General features: G+C 35.1%; 1 protein-coding gene across 2 annotated transcripts in view; it reads right to left on the bottom strand.

Annotated features, from left to right (window-relative positions):
• LOC126714834 (isocitrate dehydrogenase [NADP], chloroplastic/mitochondrial) overlaps positions 1 to 1,824 on the bottom strand; it is a 148,229-nt gene extending 146,405 nt beyond the window's left edge. Inside the window, exon 1 of one of the 2 annotated variants that reach the window (XM_050415226.1) lies at positions 1,471 to 1,824. In XM_050415226.1, coding sequence (XP_050271183.1) covers positions 1,471 to 1,477 — 7 coding nt within the window. In that variant the 5' untranslated portion in view covers positions 1,478 to 1,824. The remainder of the gene's footprint in view (positions 1 to 1,470) is intronic. The other variant, XM_050415227.1, reaches the window with a different exon arrangement.
• Between the last annotated feature and the right edge of the window lie 17,664 nt (positions 1,825 to 19,488).

Genomic DNA, 19,488 nt, shown 5'->3' with positions numbered 1-19,488 from the left:
AAAAGCAAAATTATCCTTTATCCAAAGGACAATCAATGACTCATGATTAAGCAGCAACAAGAAGAAGTTTCTGTGTCCTTAGTAACCATATTAATCATTATATGGAATAGAATGGTCCAAATGTCCACAAAATAATGTTTCCTGCCAACCATAATAGAAACAACAGAGGCAGGAGAAAAGAAAGAATAACTAACCAGGCGTAATTGTGGCACATTTTACTGACATTGTACCTGCAGCATATAAATAGTTAAAAGGAATCGCAAAAAGGGGTCACTTGCCAAAAAAAAATATGAACAGGTTCTCAAATATCATTAATACTTTAGATGTCTAGATAGTAAACAATAAAACCGTAAAATATTCTTTCAATAAATAGCATCAAAGTTTTCTTTGCTTTTATTTGAGCCTCAAGACAACTATTCCATAAACCTTTCCAGAATTCAAAATGAGCTCCTAATATAAATCATGCTACTTAGAAGGCGGGATCGAACCTGCGACAAGGGAGAGGGGGTAGGGTGTGAGCCCAATGGCACTTAAAAATCCTGTTTCCACCACTATGAAAATCCCTCTACACTAATTTCATTAAAATCCTATAATTGAAGCACAGCAAACCTCTCATCCTCCCTCCACCACTACAATTTTCACCAGGCTATAACCTCCAATACTTGAAGCCTTTCTATTCACTGCCATTAACAATTTCCTTGTATAGGCATATCAGAATCATATATACATCTTTATGCACAATTAACTTATACCCATAATACTACACGAGCCAATCATCTATCTAGTTGTCCTTATCTCAAGGCAAGTGCCTTGCACCAAAAGTGATGCAAGTTTAAGTCCGTAATAAACCTCTCCAAACAAAAATAATGGGGAATGGCTGTCTACAAATCACCTATCCTATACCCTGCAAAAGTGAAAGGTTTGTGTACTGTACGACCTTTACACACACTTCCTTCTAAGTTCATCTCCTTCTCATATGATCCAAAAGATCAAAGCAATAAACAAAAACAATCTGCATCAATTTAGCATTAGTCAAGCATTTTAACCATGTTGTTTTCAGCTCAATTACTTAAGAGCGGCTTCAGTGCTCTCTACAGTAACTCTGTCACCGGTTGCATCACGATTCAAAATTCTCAAATCAAAATACTTTATATCCAAATCCAAATATGGAAATATAAGCTGCAATCACAAAAAACAAAAATTCCCCAATAAACCAACTCAAAACGAATCAAAAAAAATCCATTCCTTAGAAGAAGAAGAAAAAGGAATTCACTCAGAAACGAAAATTCATACTTCGTCCATTATCAATTTATCATTCTCCATATGATCCTCGTCATTTCATCACCTAATAGCACAAAAAGAACAACAAAGAAATTCCCAATTTAAACATAAGATTCAAATACTTCAAAAAAAAAAAAAATCATTTTCCATCATTTTCTTGCCAACCAAACAGAGAGCCACTAAACTCACCGTCCATTTCTACAATAGGATTGTGAACCTGAACTCTATCGAAGCCAGCCAAAGAAGCGTAGCACCGAAGCGAGGCGTTCGCGAAGCGAGTAGCGGAAGAGAACGAGAGACGGTTCTTATTCCCCCTATGAAGAACTCCTCCATTGAAGAGCCTCGTGGAGGTTGAAGAGAAGCTCGGGTTTCTCAGCCAAAAACGACGACGATGACGATGAAGCGGAGGCTAACATTTTGGCGCCGGACGACACGGCGCTTAAACAGAGTGCCATCGTTCTTGGGAGTAGCATTCGAGGCTTGTGAAGAAGGGTCACTTTTTATAGTGGAGGGAGCTCCGAGTAACGCTTTTGGGGTTTAGAGAGTTTTTTGGGGTTTTGGATGTTTGTCTCTGGGATTAAGTGAAGGCGCTGTACTAGGATCAAGATGGATTTAGTTTGACTTTATCTTGGGCGACAAACAATTTTTTGAGTATGTATGTTAATCTAACGGTTGAGAATCCAGGTTAGGCTTGATTTTAGCCGCCGGATCAGTGATGTTTATGACTGAGTATCTCTAACTTTTTGTAACTTCATAGAAAAAAACCCGAATGTTTAAAGTAGGGGTGCAAAAAACTGACGAACTGAAAAAACCGCTTCAATCTGACGAACCGTTGCAAAAATCTCGGTTCGGTTTCGATTTTATTAGATAAAAAACCAAAAATTTCGGTTCGATTTTTGGTTGTAGATTTGAATGCACCGAACTGACCGAACCGAACCGAAATATATTATTATATAATTATATTATATTTTATATTAAATATATATAGTATAAAGTTTGTAACGTGGGTGTGGGCTTGGCCTTGCCAAAATTACTCAAGCCAACTGCCCTTTTTTTTTTTGGAAAGAAGCCCACTGCCCATTGGATAATCTAGATTAACTAATTAAAATTAAACTAATTAACTTAAATTAATTAAGTTAAACATAAATTAATTGAAAATAAAGGAAATAAAAACCCTACCCTTACCCTACCTACCCCACTTTCACTTACATGCCCTCTGAGTTATCTCCTCCATCTCCCTCACGCCTCCATCTCCCTCATCTGCCTCACACCTCAGTCGTCGCCTCCATCTCCCTCATTTGCCTCACGCCTCCATCTCCCTCATCTGCGTCACGCCTCTACTGCCGCCTCCACATGCCGGCCTTCACACACCAGCCTCCCCACACAGCTTGATCTTTTCATCCTCACGATGACCTTCTCTAGTCTCTTTTTAATTTCTTGATAACCCTCTCTCTTTTTTGTATTTTGGGTTTTGTTTAATACTGAATCAATGCTATTTTTTGTGAATTTGATGTTAAGTTGTTATTTTCTTATTGAAAAAAATATGATGTTGAGTTGTTATTTTCTGTTGCGTTGTTATTTTCTTTTTGTGACTGTGATGTTGACTTAGAGTTTTGGAGAAATAGATAGCCGCATGTGCTTAACCGAAAACCGACCGAAACTGGATACCACCAAAACCGATTGATTTCCAATTATTTCAGTCGGTTTCGGTTGAGAATTTCACAAACCGAAAATTTCGGTTTTGGTTGGCCAAAACTAAAAAAACCGACCGAACCGAACCGATTACACCCCTAGTTTAAAGTTACAAGTTTCGCATCAAAAAACAAAAAACAAAAATAAAAAGAGGATAAGCATAAACTTAGAAAATAGTAAGTCTATTAGAAGAAGTGTACTGGGAGATTCTTCGCTGTGGACCCTGTGTTAACAAAATTAACAAAAGTACATGGGATAAGAAGGTTCAAGTTTGGCAAGAGCATCCGCAAATCTATTAGCTTTCTGGAATATATGCTTGATCCTCCCATTAAAAAATTCATTCCATCAATTGGATCTTGCAAATAGAGAATAGAGATTCCAAACTATTATTTGGAGTCATTCATGAGTTGTACCGTGGAGAAAGCATCGACTTTGAAAGTAATTGCTTCACTTTCGATAACAACAATTTTTTTTTTTTTAAATTATAGAAATACCTAGCTATTTTTAGCAAGATATTAGAGAATTTCATTGCTAATATTCAAACAAGCATGAGAAGTAGGTTTGTGTATTCATTCACGGGTCAAGTGAAAAATGTAACTATTGAAACCTTATGACTTAAAATGAATAGCTATCAAGTGTTTTGTTTACTCAATAACATTACCCAGTAGGCTCTAGGCTCTAGTATCTCTATGAATGGAAAGGACCTCAATTCAATTTCTCTATTGTTGTAAGAAAAAAAAATAATGGTGAAGTTTAAATTAATGAACCAAACTTTGTTTCCCAAATGATTTTGGCACAATGCTAAAATCCAAACTTTTTTTTTTTTTTTGATTCGTTGAAGCAAAATAGTTTGATAGTTTTTGGAAAACATATGTCTTTTCCTGCCAATCCAAGAGTACTAATTCTTAGGATTGGAGTAAAATTATTGCAGGGAGAGACTTGCTAGTTTGTCAAGCCATATGAAGAGTGATTTCCTATCACAACTTTGTAATGACACTACTAACTCAAAAAAAAAAAAAAAAAAAGAATGGGTAATTGTCCCACATTGCTTAAGAAAGTGTGTTGTGTGTAGTATAACTTGCTCCACCCTCCCTTAAAAGTTACCATGGCTTTTGAGTGGAGTTATGGTGTGCCTTTATGTTAAAACCCATTTCCCTCTGTTCTCTTTCCCTCTTTCTCATCCACCCACTATCAACCCAAACCCAGAACAACCACCCACCTTTATGTTAAAACCCATTTCCCTCTGTTCTCTTTCCCTCTTTCTCATCCACCCACTATCAACCCAAACCCAGAACAACCACCCACCAATACTTGAAAAAAGCCTTGATTTTTTTTTTTAGCGTAAATGCACTTTTAGTCCTTACATTTTGGCTTTTTTCCATTTTGGTCCCTACATTTTATTTTTACCACTTTTAGTCCCTAAACCAATTAGTGCGTCTCATTTTAGTCCTTTCCGTCAGCCAACTAGCGGAAAAGGCTGACGTGGCTGACGAAGTGAATAAAAAAATAATATAAAATGCACTGTTGTCCACTGTGGCCATACCTACTCAGCCACGTGTCTTTCCCACCCTAATAAGTGAACACGTAATTGTCACGTGACCACATTGGAAATTGATTTCGCGCGTGAATGTTGTGAACCACTCATCTCTTTCCCCAAATCTGTCTTACACCATAGCCAAGCTCAGTGAATCCCTTTCTCACACCTACGACCTGAAATCACCATATCCAAGCTCAGCAAAACTCTACAACCATCATCAGCCCATAACCCAAAAAATCAATTACCGAAAAAATCAAACCTAGAACAAATACCCAAACCTCTCCTAAGAAAACCCAAGCCTCTCCTAAAAAAACCCTAAGTGCATGCAGAGCCTCGGTCCTTGTATTCAACTTCATCAACCTCTTCGCCGTATTGGCCTCCCAAAGCGCCTCCTCCAAATCTTCCCTCCACCGAATCAACTCGTTCGTAACCAACTCACTCTTCCCGAACTTCTCCAAATTACCAATCCTGCCCCTCCACACCCTCTTCACTGCCTCGAAATACTCCCCATGCTTGTCGAGGCTTCCCAACAAATACTTGACCGTACACTCCACCATCACCGCACAATACGTCGCTTTCAACGAGTCTCTGATCTTGAACCCCTCGCTTCGATCCATTTCTTTGATCAGTTCCAATGTCTGGAGCATCGTTTCAAAAACCGATTCGTCGGCAATTTTGGACCGAATCGTGCGAAGGAGGATGGTCTTCTTGAAGCAAGAGTCGGCGCTGGAGACTTTACTATGTGTTAATATTGTTTGCATTCTGTCACCTTGGTCAAAATGTTTAAACTTTAAACCCTTGTTCTGGGTTTGATTTTTTTGGTAATTGATTTTCTGGGTTATGGGTTGATGATGGCTGTAGAGTTTCGCTGAGCTGGGATATGGTGATTTTAGGTCGTAGGTGTGAGAAAGGGATTCATTGAGCTTGGCTATGGTGTAAGATTGATTTTGGGAAAGAGATGAGTGGTTCACAACATTCACGCACCAAATCAGTTGCTAATGTGGTCATGTGACAATCACGTGTTCACTTATTAGGGTGGGAAAGACACGTGGCTGAGCAAGTATGGCCACAGTAGACAACAATGCATTTTATATTATTTTTTCATTCGCTTTGTCAGCCATGACAGCCTTTTCCGCTAGTTGGCTGACGGAAATGACTAAAATGAGACGCATTAATTGGTTTAGGGACTAAAAGTAGTAAAAATAAAATGTAGGGACCAAAATGAAAAAAAGTCAAAATGTAGGGACTAAAAGTGCATCTACACCTTTTTTTTTTTCTCTTAAATGCCAATTCAGCTATACTCACAAAGAAAGAAAGAGCAAAGATAAAATTCAGCCACCATCCATATCAAACCCATACCCAATTCAGCCATATCCACCTCTTCCTTTATGCATCGGTCACAAACCAAAAAAAAAAAAAAAACACAAAACACAAAACCCAGAACTCCAAACCCACCATCAAACCCACGGCAACCCCCATGCAACCCACCCATGGCAACCCCCACGCAACCCACGACAAACCCATACCCAATTCAACCATACCCACCTCTTCCTTTATGCACCGGTCACAACAGAGAGAGAGAGAGAGAGAAAAAAAAAAAAAAAAAAAAAAACCTGAGAGGGCACAAAACCTCCAACACCGACAGAGCTTTATTTTGAGATTTTGCAAACAAAATCTCAACCCAAACCCAAAAACCCTTGAGAATCTCGGTTTGAAGAGAGAGTGATAAACACAACGTGCGGATTTAGCTTTTGCTTTCGATAGTGTGAGTCTGTGTCTAGGACATCAATAGAAAACCATTCTATCTGTGATACAATGGCTCCATCATCCCTCATTGACGATTGCTTGTACCGGGTGAAGCCACCAAAAACGATGATGGATCTATCGTTATTTGGCCTCAATATCCTTGACGTTGGTGACACACTTTCGTCGGAGAGAAAGAGAGAAGCTTGGCGTTAGCAGCAATGGCGAGAGAGATATGGGATGAGAGAGCTCAAACCATGTGAGAAGAGAGCTTCAGTGGGAGACAGACTTGGAGTGGAGAGTAAGGGAACAGTTGAGAGAGAATAAAATATTAGTTTTTTTTTTTTTTTTTTTAACAATTAAGCTACAGTGCAATTCTACCTTTAAAATTATAGCATAATTGCAAAATTTTTTGCAATACTTGGTTTTTACAAGTCTGGATGTGGGGGTTTTTTGGGCCTTTATGCTAAATTTTACCTACATATAGCATATGGCATTCCCAATATGAATGCTCTAAGTGAAGCCTATGATCAAGTAGTATAGGCCTCGTTCGATGTCAAGACAATACTGATGAACAAGGGATATTAATTATTAAGTGAGGAAAGGAATTGATGACCTAAAATAATAATAATTAAGATGGATAATTCATGGGGAAAAAAAGGCTTAATAGATAAATACAACATAAAAAATATACATGGAGTTAGCAAATTTTATCTGAACTAGCTTGTAACCTCATATACAATAAGATAAATAATATAATTCATATATATATATATATAATTTAAATACTATTGATAGTTATTTTTATATTTGATTAACTCTTAAAACAATTTTGTAAGGATATTATTAGGTATAAAATGTAAATTGTCCATTTTTTTTAATTATTGTGAAGCACTTTTTTTTTTAATAATTTATTTATTCTAGACTCTTTGGTTTTTGTACTTAATAACTCACTTGGGTGAATATTTATGATATGGTCCCACATTTGATTCCAAAATTAAGAAATAAAATTCTTTAAGAATAAATAATTTAAGAAACATGGCGCAAAATTTGAATTCTAATTTGAAATTCTAATTTGAGTTTATTTCAGTTTCACCTATTATTATATATAGATATGATGACTCTTTACAGCTTGTGAAAGCTTGAAGACAAAAGTGTCAAACATCTATTATTTTAGGATGGATTTGGGCTCCGGTTCTGAATGTGGATATGATTAACTTGCAACCAACGTTTATAATGTTTACCGATAGATTAATTAAGATTAAAACTAAAAAAAAATTCGGCCTTTACTATATATATATATATATATATATATATATAATAAACCATATATTTGGTTAAGCAGAATCATAAACTATATGTATAATTATTCTGTATTGAAATACTACAAAATATTTCAGAAAAAAATTACAAAATAACTTATTCATGTGAAAAAAAAAAGAAGAAAAAAAAAAGAAGAAGATAAATACAATAAAGTGATTTTTTTAATTAAAAAAAGTAATGCTTTCATTAATTTTTCTTTTTTTTTTTTTTTTTTTGGGTTGGAAACATCACTTGTGAAAGCTGTGTGCCATGTTTTTTAACAGTATCATATTTGTGTCTCAAATTCTCAAGTAAATGGCGCCAATGCGAGTGGCTTTCTCTCACTGTGATAGATTAGAGGATGGTCATGAGGTTGAGCGGTGAAGAACTAAGGAAAGTAGTCGAGACGATTATCTCTTTGGCCTTTGGCGCCAATGCCATTTCTCTCAAATCTCCAAAAAAAAAAAAAAAAAAAAAAATCTTTGAAAAACTCTTAAACAGTCTCTGAGTTTAGCTAAAGCTAAAGCTTTGACCTTCATGTATATATAATAGAGAGAGATATAACACGGGCTGCTCATCTCAGTTTGAAGCGTCATCACAAGCGCACGTATACGTGCTAGCTGTCAAATGACTCAAACTGAAACAGAGTGAATAGAATAAGAAAATACGAAGAATAGATTGGGCGGGTTTGACAGAAATGCAATGCTTATACACAAGACTACCCTCTTCCCGCCTATTGACGTTTTTTGGAAGGGGAGGGCAAAAATAGCTAAATACCATTATTTTTTGAAATTATTAGTGTTTTATTACTGTTTGAGAAATATTTAGTAATGTATTACTTTTTTGAAATTCAAGTTTGACATGAAACTCGAGTTTAAGAAAATTGAGTATCATAAAAATGCCGCACAGAACTCGATTATGTGGAAGTCAAGTTCAATACAATGTGTTACTCAAGTTTAACACACTCGAGTACCATGCAAGAAACACTTCCCAATTCCCACAGCACTCACACAGCCACAATTGTTGACTCCCACAGCACGCCTTTCTTTCTCTTTTTAATTTTTTTTTTTTTCAACTTCTATCTAATTTTTTTTTTTTCCTCATTGGCCTCCAGTTTTGTTTCTTATTCTTCTAGTTTTCTCATTGGCTTCCAGGTGTGGGTTTCTCTTTTTTTTTTTTCTTTTTTTTTTTTTCAGGGTCATGTGGGATGGAAGATAAGTCAACAATTGTGAAAAGGTAGTGAAAAAGGTAGTGAAAATGTTTGAAACAGAGGCAATAAGTATTATATCAAAAGGAACTCGAGTTTCATAAACTCGAGTTCCAAGTGGACTTTTTTAAGATACTCGATTTTTGTAAACTCGAGTTTCATGTCAAAATCGAGTTTCACAAACTCGAGTTTAAAAAAAGTGGTAAATTGCTAAATATTTCTCAAACAGTGGTAAAACACTGAAGGGATGTTTGGTACATGCACTTAAAAACATGTGTGGAAATACATATGGGTGAAAAAGTGTGTGAAAATGCGCATAATATTGTTTAAAAACTGAAAACATGTGTTTAAACAAGTCTACCAAACAACCTCTAATAATTTTGAAAAATAGTGGTATTTGGCTATTTTTGCCGGAAAGGGAGTGTGTGTGAATTGTTTATTTCAAGAATAGGCTCTTCCGTATTCCGATTCGATGCTTCTGGGGAACAACAAATGGGTTATTCATTTCATGGTGAATTTGAGATTAAAGAACCACTTTATGATGTTTCTCATTGTGCCATTGGGACTCCCCCTCCATAGACTTCACTTCAGCCCTAAGTCATGTCTGATAATTGATAACAGATAGTATGACTTATGGTATAAGACTATTTGGCATTGACTTAGCTTTTAATTTTTAGATTTTTGTTTTTATGTACAGCTTTTTAAAACTTTACTTTTTCCTGCTTTTTTTTTTTTTTAATAACTTTTTTCAAATTTTTCCAAGGTATAAGTATACTTTAGCACACTTTCAATAAAAAGTTAAATAAGCTGTTCTCAAACGGACACATATGTTGAAAATGGATATATTAAAATGGATATAATTCATGGGTAAAAAAATAAAAATAAAAAGATAAACACAACATTAAAAAAAAATTATTAAAAAAAATCAAAGCTACGTACCTAAAAAAATTTTTTTATTATTATTATTATTATTATTATTATTATTATTATCATATTTGTAAATCTTGTGATTCAACTCTAAAGTATTGGCACCTTTGTGTATGTGTGTGGCTTTTTATATTTTGCTCTCTTAGAGCATCTGCATTAGTAGGTGCAAAATACAAAATGTGCAAAAATTTGCACAATATAGCATTAAATAGACCTACATTAGTGCTTGTAAAACTTTGCATATATGCAAAATTGTCACAATAACCACGCATATGCATGGTTATTGTAACTTTGTATATGATTTTTTTTTTCTCTTTCCTCTCCCTTGCCTTTTCAAACTCTCTCTCACCCTCTCTTCAATATCAAGAAGAAGAAGAAGAAGACAATCACAATCAACCCAAAATTAAACATCCCTGATTCAAACAACACCACCACAGCCAACCCATTACAACATCAATTTAATCCAAACACAATCAACCCAAAATCAATGAAAAATCATCATAAACCCAACTTAAAATCAACTCAAAATAAAATACCAAAAAACCCATTTGGTAAAATACAAATCAACCCAAAACCCAAGCCACCACTACCATGGAATGCTTGCTGCCACCATGAGAGAGAAAGTGTGAGAGAGAATTTTTTTTTTTTTTTTTTTTTTTAAGATTTTAGAGAGCACCGGTTTGATAGAGAGAGGTGGGGGGAGAAAGGGAAATAAATTTTTTTTTAGAAATAAAGATGAATAAGAAGAAAGAAAGAATAGCGAAAGAAAAAGAAGAAGAAGAAAGGAAGAAGAAGATGCCAAAGAAGTAAAAATGCAGAGGAAGAAAGAAGAAGGAAGAAGAAGGAGAAAAAGAAAAAGAAAGAGAGAGAGTATTCAGAGTCTTTTGGGTTAATATTGCAAAATCTGAACTTAATTTGTGTTATAGGTACTGTTGAAAGTTATTTGGGATTTTGAGGAGAGAGACTGAATTTCGGTATCACCATTGCCGAAATTTAGCCAAAAGTATGAGAGAGAAGGTGCAAAAGGAGGAAAGAGAAAATGTTGAATTTCGGCAACGTGGATACCGAAATTCCTCTGCCCAATTCTGCTGCCTGAGTGCTGTCTCCTGTGTGCCCGAGTGTGGAGTGCTCCGAAAAAAAAAAAAAAAAAAGGCAATTGCGGTAATGCCATTGCCGAAATAGGGGTGAAAAAGAAATTTTTTTTTTGGTAATTGTGGCAATGGCATTGCTGAAAATGAAAAAAAAAAAAAAAAAAGAATTGTGGCAATGGGATTTCCGAAAATGTGAGGAAAAGAAAAAAGAAAAAAGAAAAAAAAAAAGAGAATTGTGGCAATGGGATTGCCGAAAATGTGAGGAAAAGAAAAAAAAAAAAAGTGGTTCCGAAATCTCTGGAAGAGTAAAAAAAAGTGTAATGTCCACAATATTTTTACAACATTTTCACAATAAATCACATGTAATTAGTTATTATTAGTTAAAAAAAATTTGTGGCAAAGTAATTGTGGCAATGCCATTGTCGAAATAGGAAAAAAAAAATTTTGTGGCAAACTAATTGCAGCAATGCCATTGTTGAAATAGGGAGGAAAAAAAAAAATATCGGTGACAACCTAATTGTGGCAATGCCATTGCCGAAATAGGGGACAGGAAAAATTTAGCAATTGTGGCAATGGGATTGCCGAAAATGAAAAAAAAAAAAAAAAGAGAATTGTGGCAATGGGATTGCTGAAAATGTGAGAAAAAAAAAAGAAAAAAAAAAAGGAGAATTGTGCCAATGGTATTGCCGAGATAGATGAAATTTTTTTTGGGATAATTGTGGCAATGTCATTGCCGAAAATGGGGAGGGGAATAATGGAATGGAATTGTGGCAATGCCATTGCTGAAATAGGTGAATTTTTTTTTTTTTTAAAAAGGTGGTTGCCGAAATCTGGGGAGGAATTTAAAAAAAAAAGTGTTACGCTCACAATATTTTTATAATATTTTCACAATAAATCACAGGTAATTAATTATTATTAGTTCAAATTTGAATTTATCACTATATTACTTTTTTAATCTAACAATAACAACCTCCACTTAAAATTTGTTGTTAAAATATTGTAAAAATTGTGTGTACCTATCATTTCTTTAAAAAATAAAATGTGGAATGGATTTGTGGCAATGGCATTGCCGAAATAGGAGAGAAAAAAATTGTTCCCATTGCCGAAATAGAGGAGAGAGATATAAAAAAAGTACGCATATTATTCTTTCAATATTTTTTTGACTGAACCAGTTTGGTTTGTCATGTTCTTTTAGAAATAGATAAGGATAGATTCAAATACACATCTGCTACATTGAATCTTTTTCTAAAGTGCACGCTGTAAAAAAAACAAAAAAAAGTACATAGATTCTTATAGAAGAAAAAAATGACTGATGTGCACGCTGTAAACAAAAAAAAAAAAAAAGTATACAAATTCTTACAATAGAAAAGAAAAAATGATTGATGTGCACACTGTAAACCAAAAAAAGCAAAGAAAGTACATAGATTCTTACAATATAGAAGAAAAAAAATTATTGATGTGCACACAGTAAACCAAAAAAGCAAAGAAAGTACATATATTCTTACACTACGGAAGAAAAAAAATGATTGATGTGCACGTTGTAAACAAAAAAAAAAAAGCAAAGAAAGTACATAGATTCTTACATGTACGCTGTAAACAAAAAAAAGCAAAGAAAGTAAACCAAAAAAAACAAAGATTCAATCAACCAATCACCTCAACTCCTCATCTCATCTGATTTTTATTCTCCACAGAAAATATATTTTGCCACGCCTAAATCTCCAACGTGATTCTTTTTTGTCTACTCCTCATCTCATCTCCAACATGATTCTTTTTTGTCTGCTCCTCATCTCATCTCCAACATGATTGTTTTTTGTCTGCTCCTCATCTCATCTGATTTTTATTCTTTGCAGAAAATATATTTTGCCACGCCTAAATCTCCAACGTGATTCTTTTTTGTCTTTTTATTGTTCAGTTGGTTATAAAAGATAAGGGAAGTGCGAATTAGAATTGCATCTCATCACAATTCCTCAGGTTGCAAAGTTACTCTTTTACTTTGTTTCAGTGTGCCACAACTAAAGGATTGTAAGTTTTTTGTTAATGTAAGTTTTTTTGCTTTGCTTATTAACTTATAGCTCTAGAAATTAACAAATTTATTATTATTGTATAAACATGTGCTTTGTAAATATTAGAAGCTAATACATTGTAAAATATTATGTATTGTTGTAATTGTAATTAATATTATTTGTATGCCTATGATTATGATAATTGTTGTTGTTGTTGTTCTTGTTATTCAAATTTTAGATTAATGAATTATTTTTTATGGTTCTCTGATTGTGTGTGTGTGTTTTTTTTTTTTTTTTTTTTTGCAAGTATCACTCTATAATTCTCACTCTTATAGTTGGCATCACAATTGTGGTAAGCATCTCAATTATAGTTAATACTAATTATTGTGTGTATGATTATTTTTGCTAAAACTATTATTATTATTATTATTATTAAAAATTTTGCTTCATAAATCCTTTATTTGAGTTTCTTTCAATTTTATTGTAGGATATATTTGAAATTGAGCAACAACAATATCACATCTCTAATGACGCAATGGAAGGCAATGTACGTTGCAAGATCCAAATTTATTAATGTCCTAATAATATCTACAATTATTCAATTTACATGAAAATAATTTAAACATTAGCAATATAACATTGTATATTTTTTTTTAAAAAAAAAATTTCAGGTTTCCACCTTACGAGTGCGACCCCAATCGTTTGCACCCCTCCCGCAGTTAGGCGAGCGTATCACCCCATATTTGCATCAATGTAGATTATACCGTGTTACCCGCCTACCACATATAGATATTGATTGGAGTCTTATCACTTCTTTGGTGGAGCGATGGCAATCTAGTACCCATACATTTCACCTACCTAATTGTGAAATGACTATAACTCTACAGGATATAGCAATCCTTACAGGATTGCCTATTGATGGCAATGCAGTGTGCGGGCCAATAAATTTGATTTGGAGTACAGAATGTCGTAATTTACTTGGGGTGACACCACCTGCAACAGAATTGAATTTTGGTGGCCTTAAAATAACATGGGTAAGGGATACATTCTCAAACCTACCAGAGGGTGCCAATGCTATAACAACCCAACAGTATGCTAGGGCATACATGTTTCAGGTTTTGGCTTTACTATTTGGAAATAAGAGCCAAAATAGATTACATTGCTGCTTTCTCAAGCTGTTAGAGGACTTTGGTGTAGCTGGGGAATATAGCTGGGGTAGTGCTACACTTGCTTACCTTTATAAAGAGCTGTGTACTGCTGCTATTAAAAAAAGCATGGAGATTGCAGGTCTTGTTTTCATATTACAATTATGGGCGTGGGAGCATCTTCCATATCTGACCCCAATTCCAATAAATTCAATAAATTTAAATGGCGACGACCCATACGGTTGCAGGTATAATATTTACTTTTTATTTCTATACAATTTTGTGATCCTTGATACTTCCAAACCCTAAATATTGTATGACAATCATTAATTGTGTATAGGTGGGATACCAAGAGAACGTTTACTCACACACCAACACATGTTTTGCGTGCGTACCGTTCTAATCATGACACACATAATAATAAACAGGTAATATATCACAATGCATCAATGGTTAATTTACTAGTTATATTATTGTCTTGATTGATTATAACATAGTTATTGTAATTGGAATTGCAGGTTGTTTGGATACCATACGATAACTATATGCATCCATGGTGTCTTGCAGAAAGAAATATATGGACTACAACAGCGCCATTGTTGTGCTTCCAAATTGTAGAGTATTACCACCCAGAAAGAGTCATGCAACAGTTTGGGTTGTTGCAAAGATGTCCAAGTTGGCCTACAGACAATTTGGATAAATCTGTGCATTGTGTAAAGTTGACAGGAAAGTCCACTGTCAATTGGAGAATGCAGCATGACCAATACTACCAGCGTTGGAACATGCAAGCTGAACTTCTAGTTGGAGATGACCATTTTGATTCAAGTGTGGACTACGCAGCATGGTACCAGCAAAATGGTCACCTATTCACAACACCAGAGGCGGCTGCCCATATGTACCAGGTTATTATTTTAGCTTTTTCAATAATACTGCACTAATATTGATAACAAGCTATTTACACATCCAAATACTGCACTAATATTGATAACAAATTATTATTTTCGCTTTTTCAATAATACTGCACTAATAAATGTTATTTTCCTTTTTCTGCGGCAGCAAACTGAGGTCAATAATATGTTAAATTCAGCTGTTGCAAACCAACAGAGGAATGATCTCACAGCACAACAAGTCCTTCCACCAATAGTAGAGGGCCTTACCCGACTGAAGTTGTCAATGGAAGCAAATATTTCCTCCGTCCCTACTGAAAGGGTGACAACCTTCGGGTGACGACAAAGACACCAAGGAAGACAGCCGCAAACCTATACTGAAACCCACTCATCCACCTCTGCACAACGTGGACAATGCGGAAATGATGATGCTGGACCATCCACCTCCGCACAACACAATATGTACAGCTCTACCCAAGCTGGGCCATCAACATTTGCTGGTAATGAGCCAACAACCTTAAGTGAGTATAATCCAATTAATGTCAACGAGTATTGCATGAATTTATATCAACAGATTGGGTCATCCACTTCCATAGGACAAGGATTTGAGAGTTTGTTTAGCTATGACCATTACCCCCAACTTAATTCAACACCTCCCTCCTATCACCCATCGTCACCTCCATCTTATGCTGGACAATACAATTATGGCCAAGATAGCCAGTACAACTATGATTTCTGCACACCACAATCTTCCCAACCACCCCCTCATGTTGGTGATTTTTGCACGCCACAAAATACATGGGCATGTGCTCCAAACTCCGAGGAAGAGGCCTCCGTAACAGACTCTGAGGAAGATGCCCCAAATGAGGACAGTGGGGAAGATGCAGAAGATAGCCAAGATATGGAGGTGTCTTCAAATAATGAAGATGACAACTATGGTAATTATCAAACAGAGGTTGATATTAGAACACAGCCGAGGCGCATGGGGAGAAGTCCTGTGCAAGCACGAAGGTACCCACAACGAGAAAATAGGCATCCTCCATGTTGTGGAACACAACAAAAATTGAATGTACCCCAACGTCGCAATCACTAATCAATGTAAAATGACTGTTTATTAAAAATATATTAAAGTATTATCATTATTTATGCATCATTGTAGCAAAAAATATTATGCCTAGATAGTATACATAGCACATTATACTACTAACCGTAAGACCTTTATGAAAACAAGAAATGTGTACTTATTTTTTCGCATTTGAAATTAGTGCCCAATTAATCTAATCATACATCTATTTACTATAATTGTCCATTCCTAATCCGACATAGAATCTATATGTGTAGCCACAACTGTAGGCGCATAATAGGTGGAATAAAAAAGGTGTCAAACTTCAATAAATGGGAAATCTTTTTTCCTTTGCATGATGGCTATTGTGGTGTACATTTTTATTTTCATTCTCCACAGCCTCTCTTCCAAACCCTCGTAAAAGTGTCAAAGACAAAAAAAAGTACATAGATTCTTATTCTCCACAGCCTCTCGTACATTGATTCTTATTCTAAAGTGCACGTTGTAAACAAAAACAAAAAAAAGTACATAGATTCTTATAGAATAAAAAAAATGACTGATGTGCACGTTGTAAACAAAAAAAAAAACAAAGAAAGTATATAGATTCTTACAATAGAAAAGAAAAAATGATTGATGTGCACACTATAAACCAAAAAAAAAAAAAAGCAAAGAAAGTACATAGATTCTTACAATATAGAAGAAAAAAATGATTGATGTGCATACTGTAAACAACAATAAAGTATATAGATTCTTACAATACTGAAGAAAAAAATGATTGATGTGTACACTGTAAACCCAAAAAAGCAAAGAAAGTACATAGATTTTTACAATATAGAAGAAAAAAAATTGATTGATGTGCACGCTGTAAACTAAAAAAAAAAAAAAAAGCAAAGAAAGTACATAGATTCTTACATGCACGCTGTGAACAAAAAAAGCAAAGAAAGTAAAAAAAATAAAACAAAGAGTCAATCAACCAATCACTTCAACTCCTTATCTCATCTGGTTTGTGGCAATGGCATTGTCGAAATAGAGGAGAGAGATATAAAAAAAAAGTACGCATATGAAAAAAAGTATCCTATAAGGATAGATTCAAGTACAATGACATTGCAGAGATTCTTTTCAGTATTTGTGGCATTGCAGGGATTCTTTCAGTTTTTTTTTTTTGTTGCCGAAATAGAGGAGAGAGAGATAAAAAAAAGTACCCTATAAGGATAGATTCAAGTACAATGGCATTGCAGTGGCATTGCAGAGATTCTTTTAGTATTTGTGACATTGCAGAGATTCTTTCAGTATTTTTTTGACCGAATGAGTTTTGTTTGTCATGTTCTTTTATGGTAAAAGTACCCTATAATGTCACTGAATTTAACTGATATGAAACTTGCATCCTATTTAAATAGCACTAATGTCACTGAAATTTCCACAGTTCTTATTTTCTACTCTTTTTCCCCTATAAATTCCATCAACCTTCTTCTCCACTCTTGTTCCCCTCATAATTTTACCAATCATTTTCAAATCATGCGTGCCATATATTCTACAAAGAACTATAAGTAACAACACTTGCAAATATCTATCCGTTCGTTATCTCTTAGAAGGTGAGTTATATTTCTTAAGTAGTTACTTTTCTTTTTATAATATTCATGTTGATATGTTTTAGGGGCATAGCTAAGCATGAAAATCTTTTTTTTGTTAAATTATTTGTTCATGCAAATCCTGTTTCTGTATTATGTGTTTTGCAACATGAACTGATTTGTATGATATGTTTTAAATTATTTATCCATGAATTCTTGCCTAAATTTCAAAATTGACGTATATTTCCTTAAAGAAATACTTAGTTTGTTAGCGTATAATATACACGTATGTTTAATACTATTATTATCAGTGAATATTTTTAATGGATTACCTTCTTGAATTGCATTGTAATGGTTGTGTTGTATTAATTTATTAATACTATTATTATGTTTTAGTGTAGATGGCAGAAAAGTTGTTCATTTTTCTCATCCATTCTGGTGGAATAATTAAACATGGAGAAAATGGGGTTTATTACGAAGGGCCACCTCCTTCTATGCTTCCATTAAGCCGGGGTGTTACATTTGAAGATCTATGTGATGGAATAGCATCCACGCTTCATATAAACAGAGAAGATTCAAAATTGACTATTTGGTATAGATTTCCATTTCAATGTCATCCACATCCTGTGACTTACCAGCAAGTTTTGGTAGCAGATGATAATGGTGTCAATGCAATATTCGATATGTTAGACCGCCAATATGGATTTGTAGGTGCAGAGTTATACGTGGGTGTAGAGCCTATAAGAAGCCACCGAGATGTTTTCCCCATTCGATATGCCAACGAAGGACCGAGTGCATCGTTTAGTTATTCACATAGCGGGCACTTCCATGATCCATATGCCACTCATATTGGTCATTATTCTCAAGATACGGCTCATTCCCTAATCAACATTGGCGGTGCTGACTATCATGCTCCATATACCCATGTTGCAACTGAGGACCAACATGTTCCTTCTCGGCCAATGAACAACAGTGATGCTGACTATGATAATTCAACTAAGCATGTCACACAAGAGACTACTTGTTTTGAGTTTGAAGCTCAGTATGGCCAAACCGCCACTCAGAGAGCTGCTAATGATCCCAATGATACACATCGCATAGCTGTTACTACTAAAAATGCGGTCCATACATTATCAGAAAGGATGCGGACCATGGATAGTGATGACCAACTTGATGACGATGAGGTCCTTGATGATATTGGAGATGAACAGGAGCCTCCAAATGAAGGTAATCATGAAAGCAGTCCAACTATGGCAGTCCATCAACCTTCATCACTAAGCTTTTCACAAAACACGTGGGATAATATGATTGATCCAACCCCACCATTTGAAAAGCCCACTCAGAGTATTTGGGACCCTACCCAAGAGTTTTATGTGGGCTTGCTTTTTGTCGATAAGGATGAACTACAAGCTACTGTTAAACGCTATCACATCAAGAGGAACCAAACATTTTGTGTAAGAGAGTCAGATCCAGAATGTTGGTCTGTAAGGTGCAAAAATTGTTCTTGGCGTCTTCGAGCATGCTTCCGGGCTACATATGGGTTGTTTGAGGTTAGGAAATACAATGGTCCACACACATGTACAAAGTCCACGCTCACACAAGATCACGAGCAATTAGACACCCATGTTATTGAGAAAGAGTTGAGGGATGTTGTCAAAAATGATCCAACCATAAAGATTGCTTCACTTCAACAGACTCTTTACAATAAGTACCAATACAGGCCTTCTTATTTTAAGGTGTGGGAGGCAAAAGAGAAAGCAATTGGTAGAGCGTTTGGTGATTGGGACAAATCTTACCAATTATTGCCAAAATGGTTGAAAACTTTGACTGATTCAAACCCGGGCAGCAGGGTTATTTGGAGAACAATACCTGCTACTATGCCAGGCTGTGCGATATTCGAGAGAGTGTTCTGGGCTTTTGGTCCATCAATTGAAGGTTTTCAACATTGTAGGCCAATAATTAGTATAGATGGAACTTTCCTATATGGTAAGTACAAAGGTACGTTACTGATTGCATCAACGTGGGATGGTGACAACAGACTT

The sequence above is a fragment of the Quercus robur genome, chromosome 2 (genome assembly GCF_932294415.1).
Source record: "Quercus robur chromosome 2, dhQueRobu3.1, whole genome shotgun sequence".
Taxonomy (NCBI): Eukaryota; Viridiplantae; Streptophyta; class Magnoliopsida; order Fagales; family Fagaceae; genus Quercus; species Quercus robur.
Note: the sequence above shows the minus strand (reverse complement) of the source record. Positions and strands in the feature narration are given on the sequence as shown.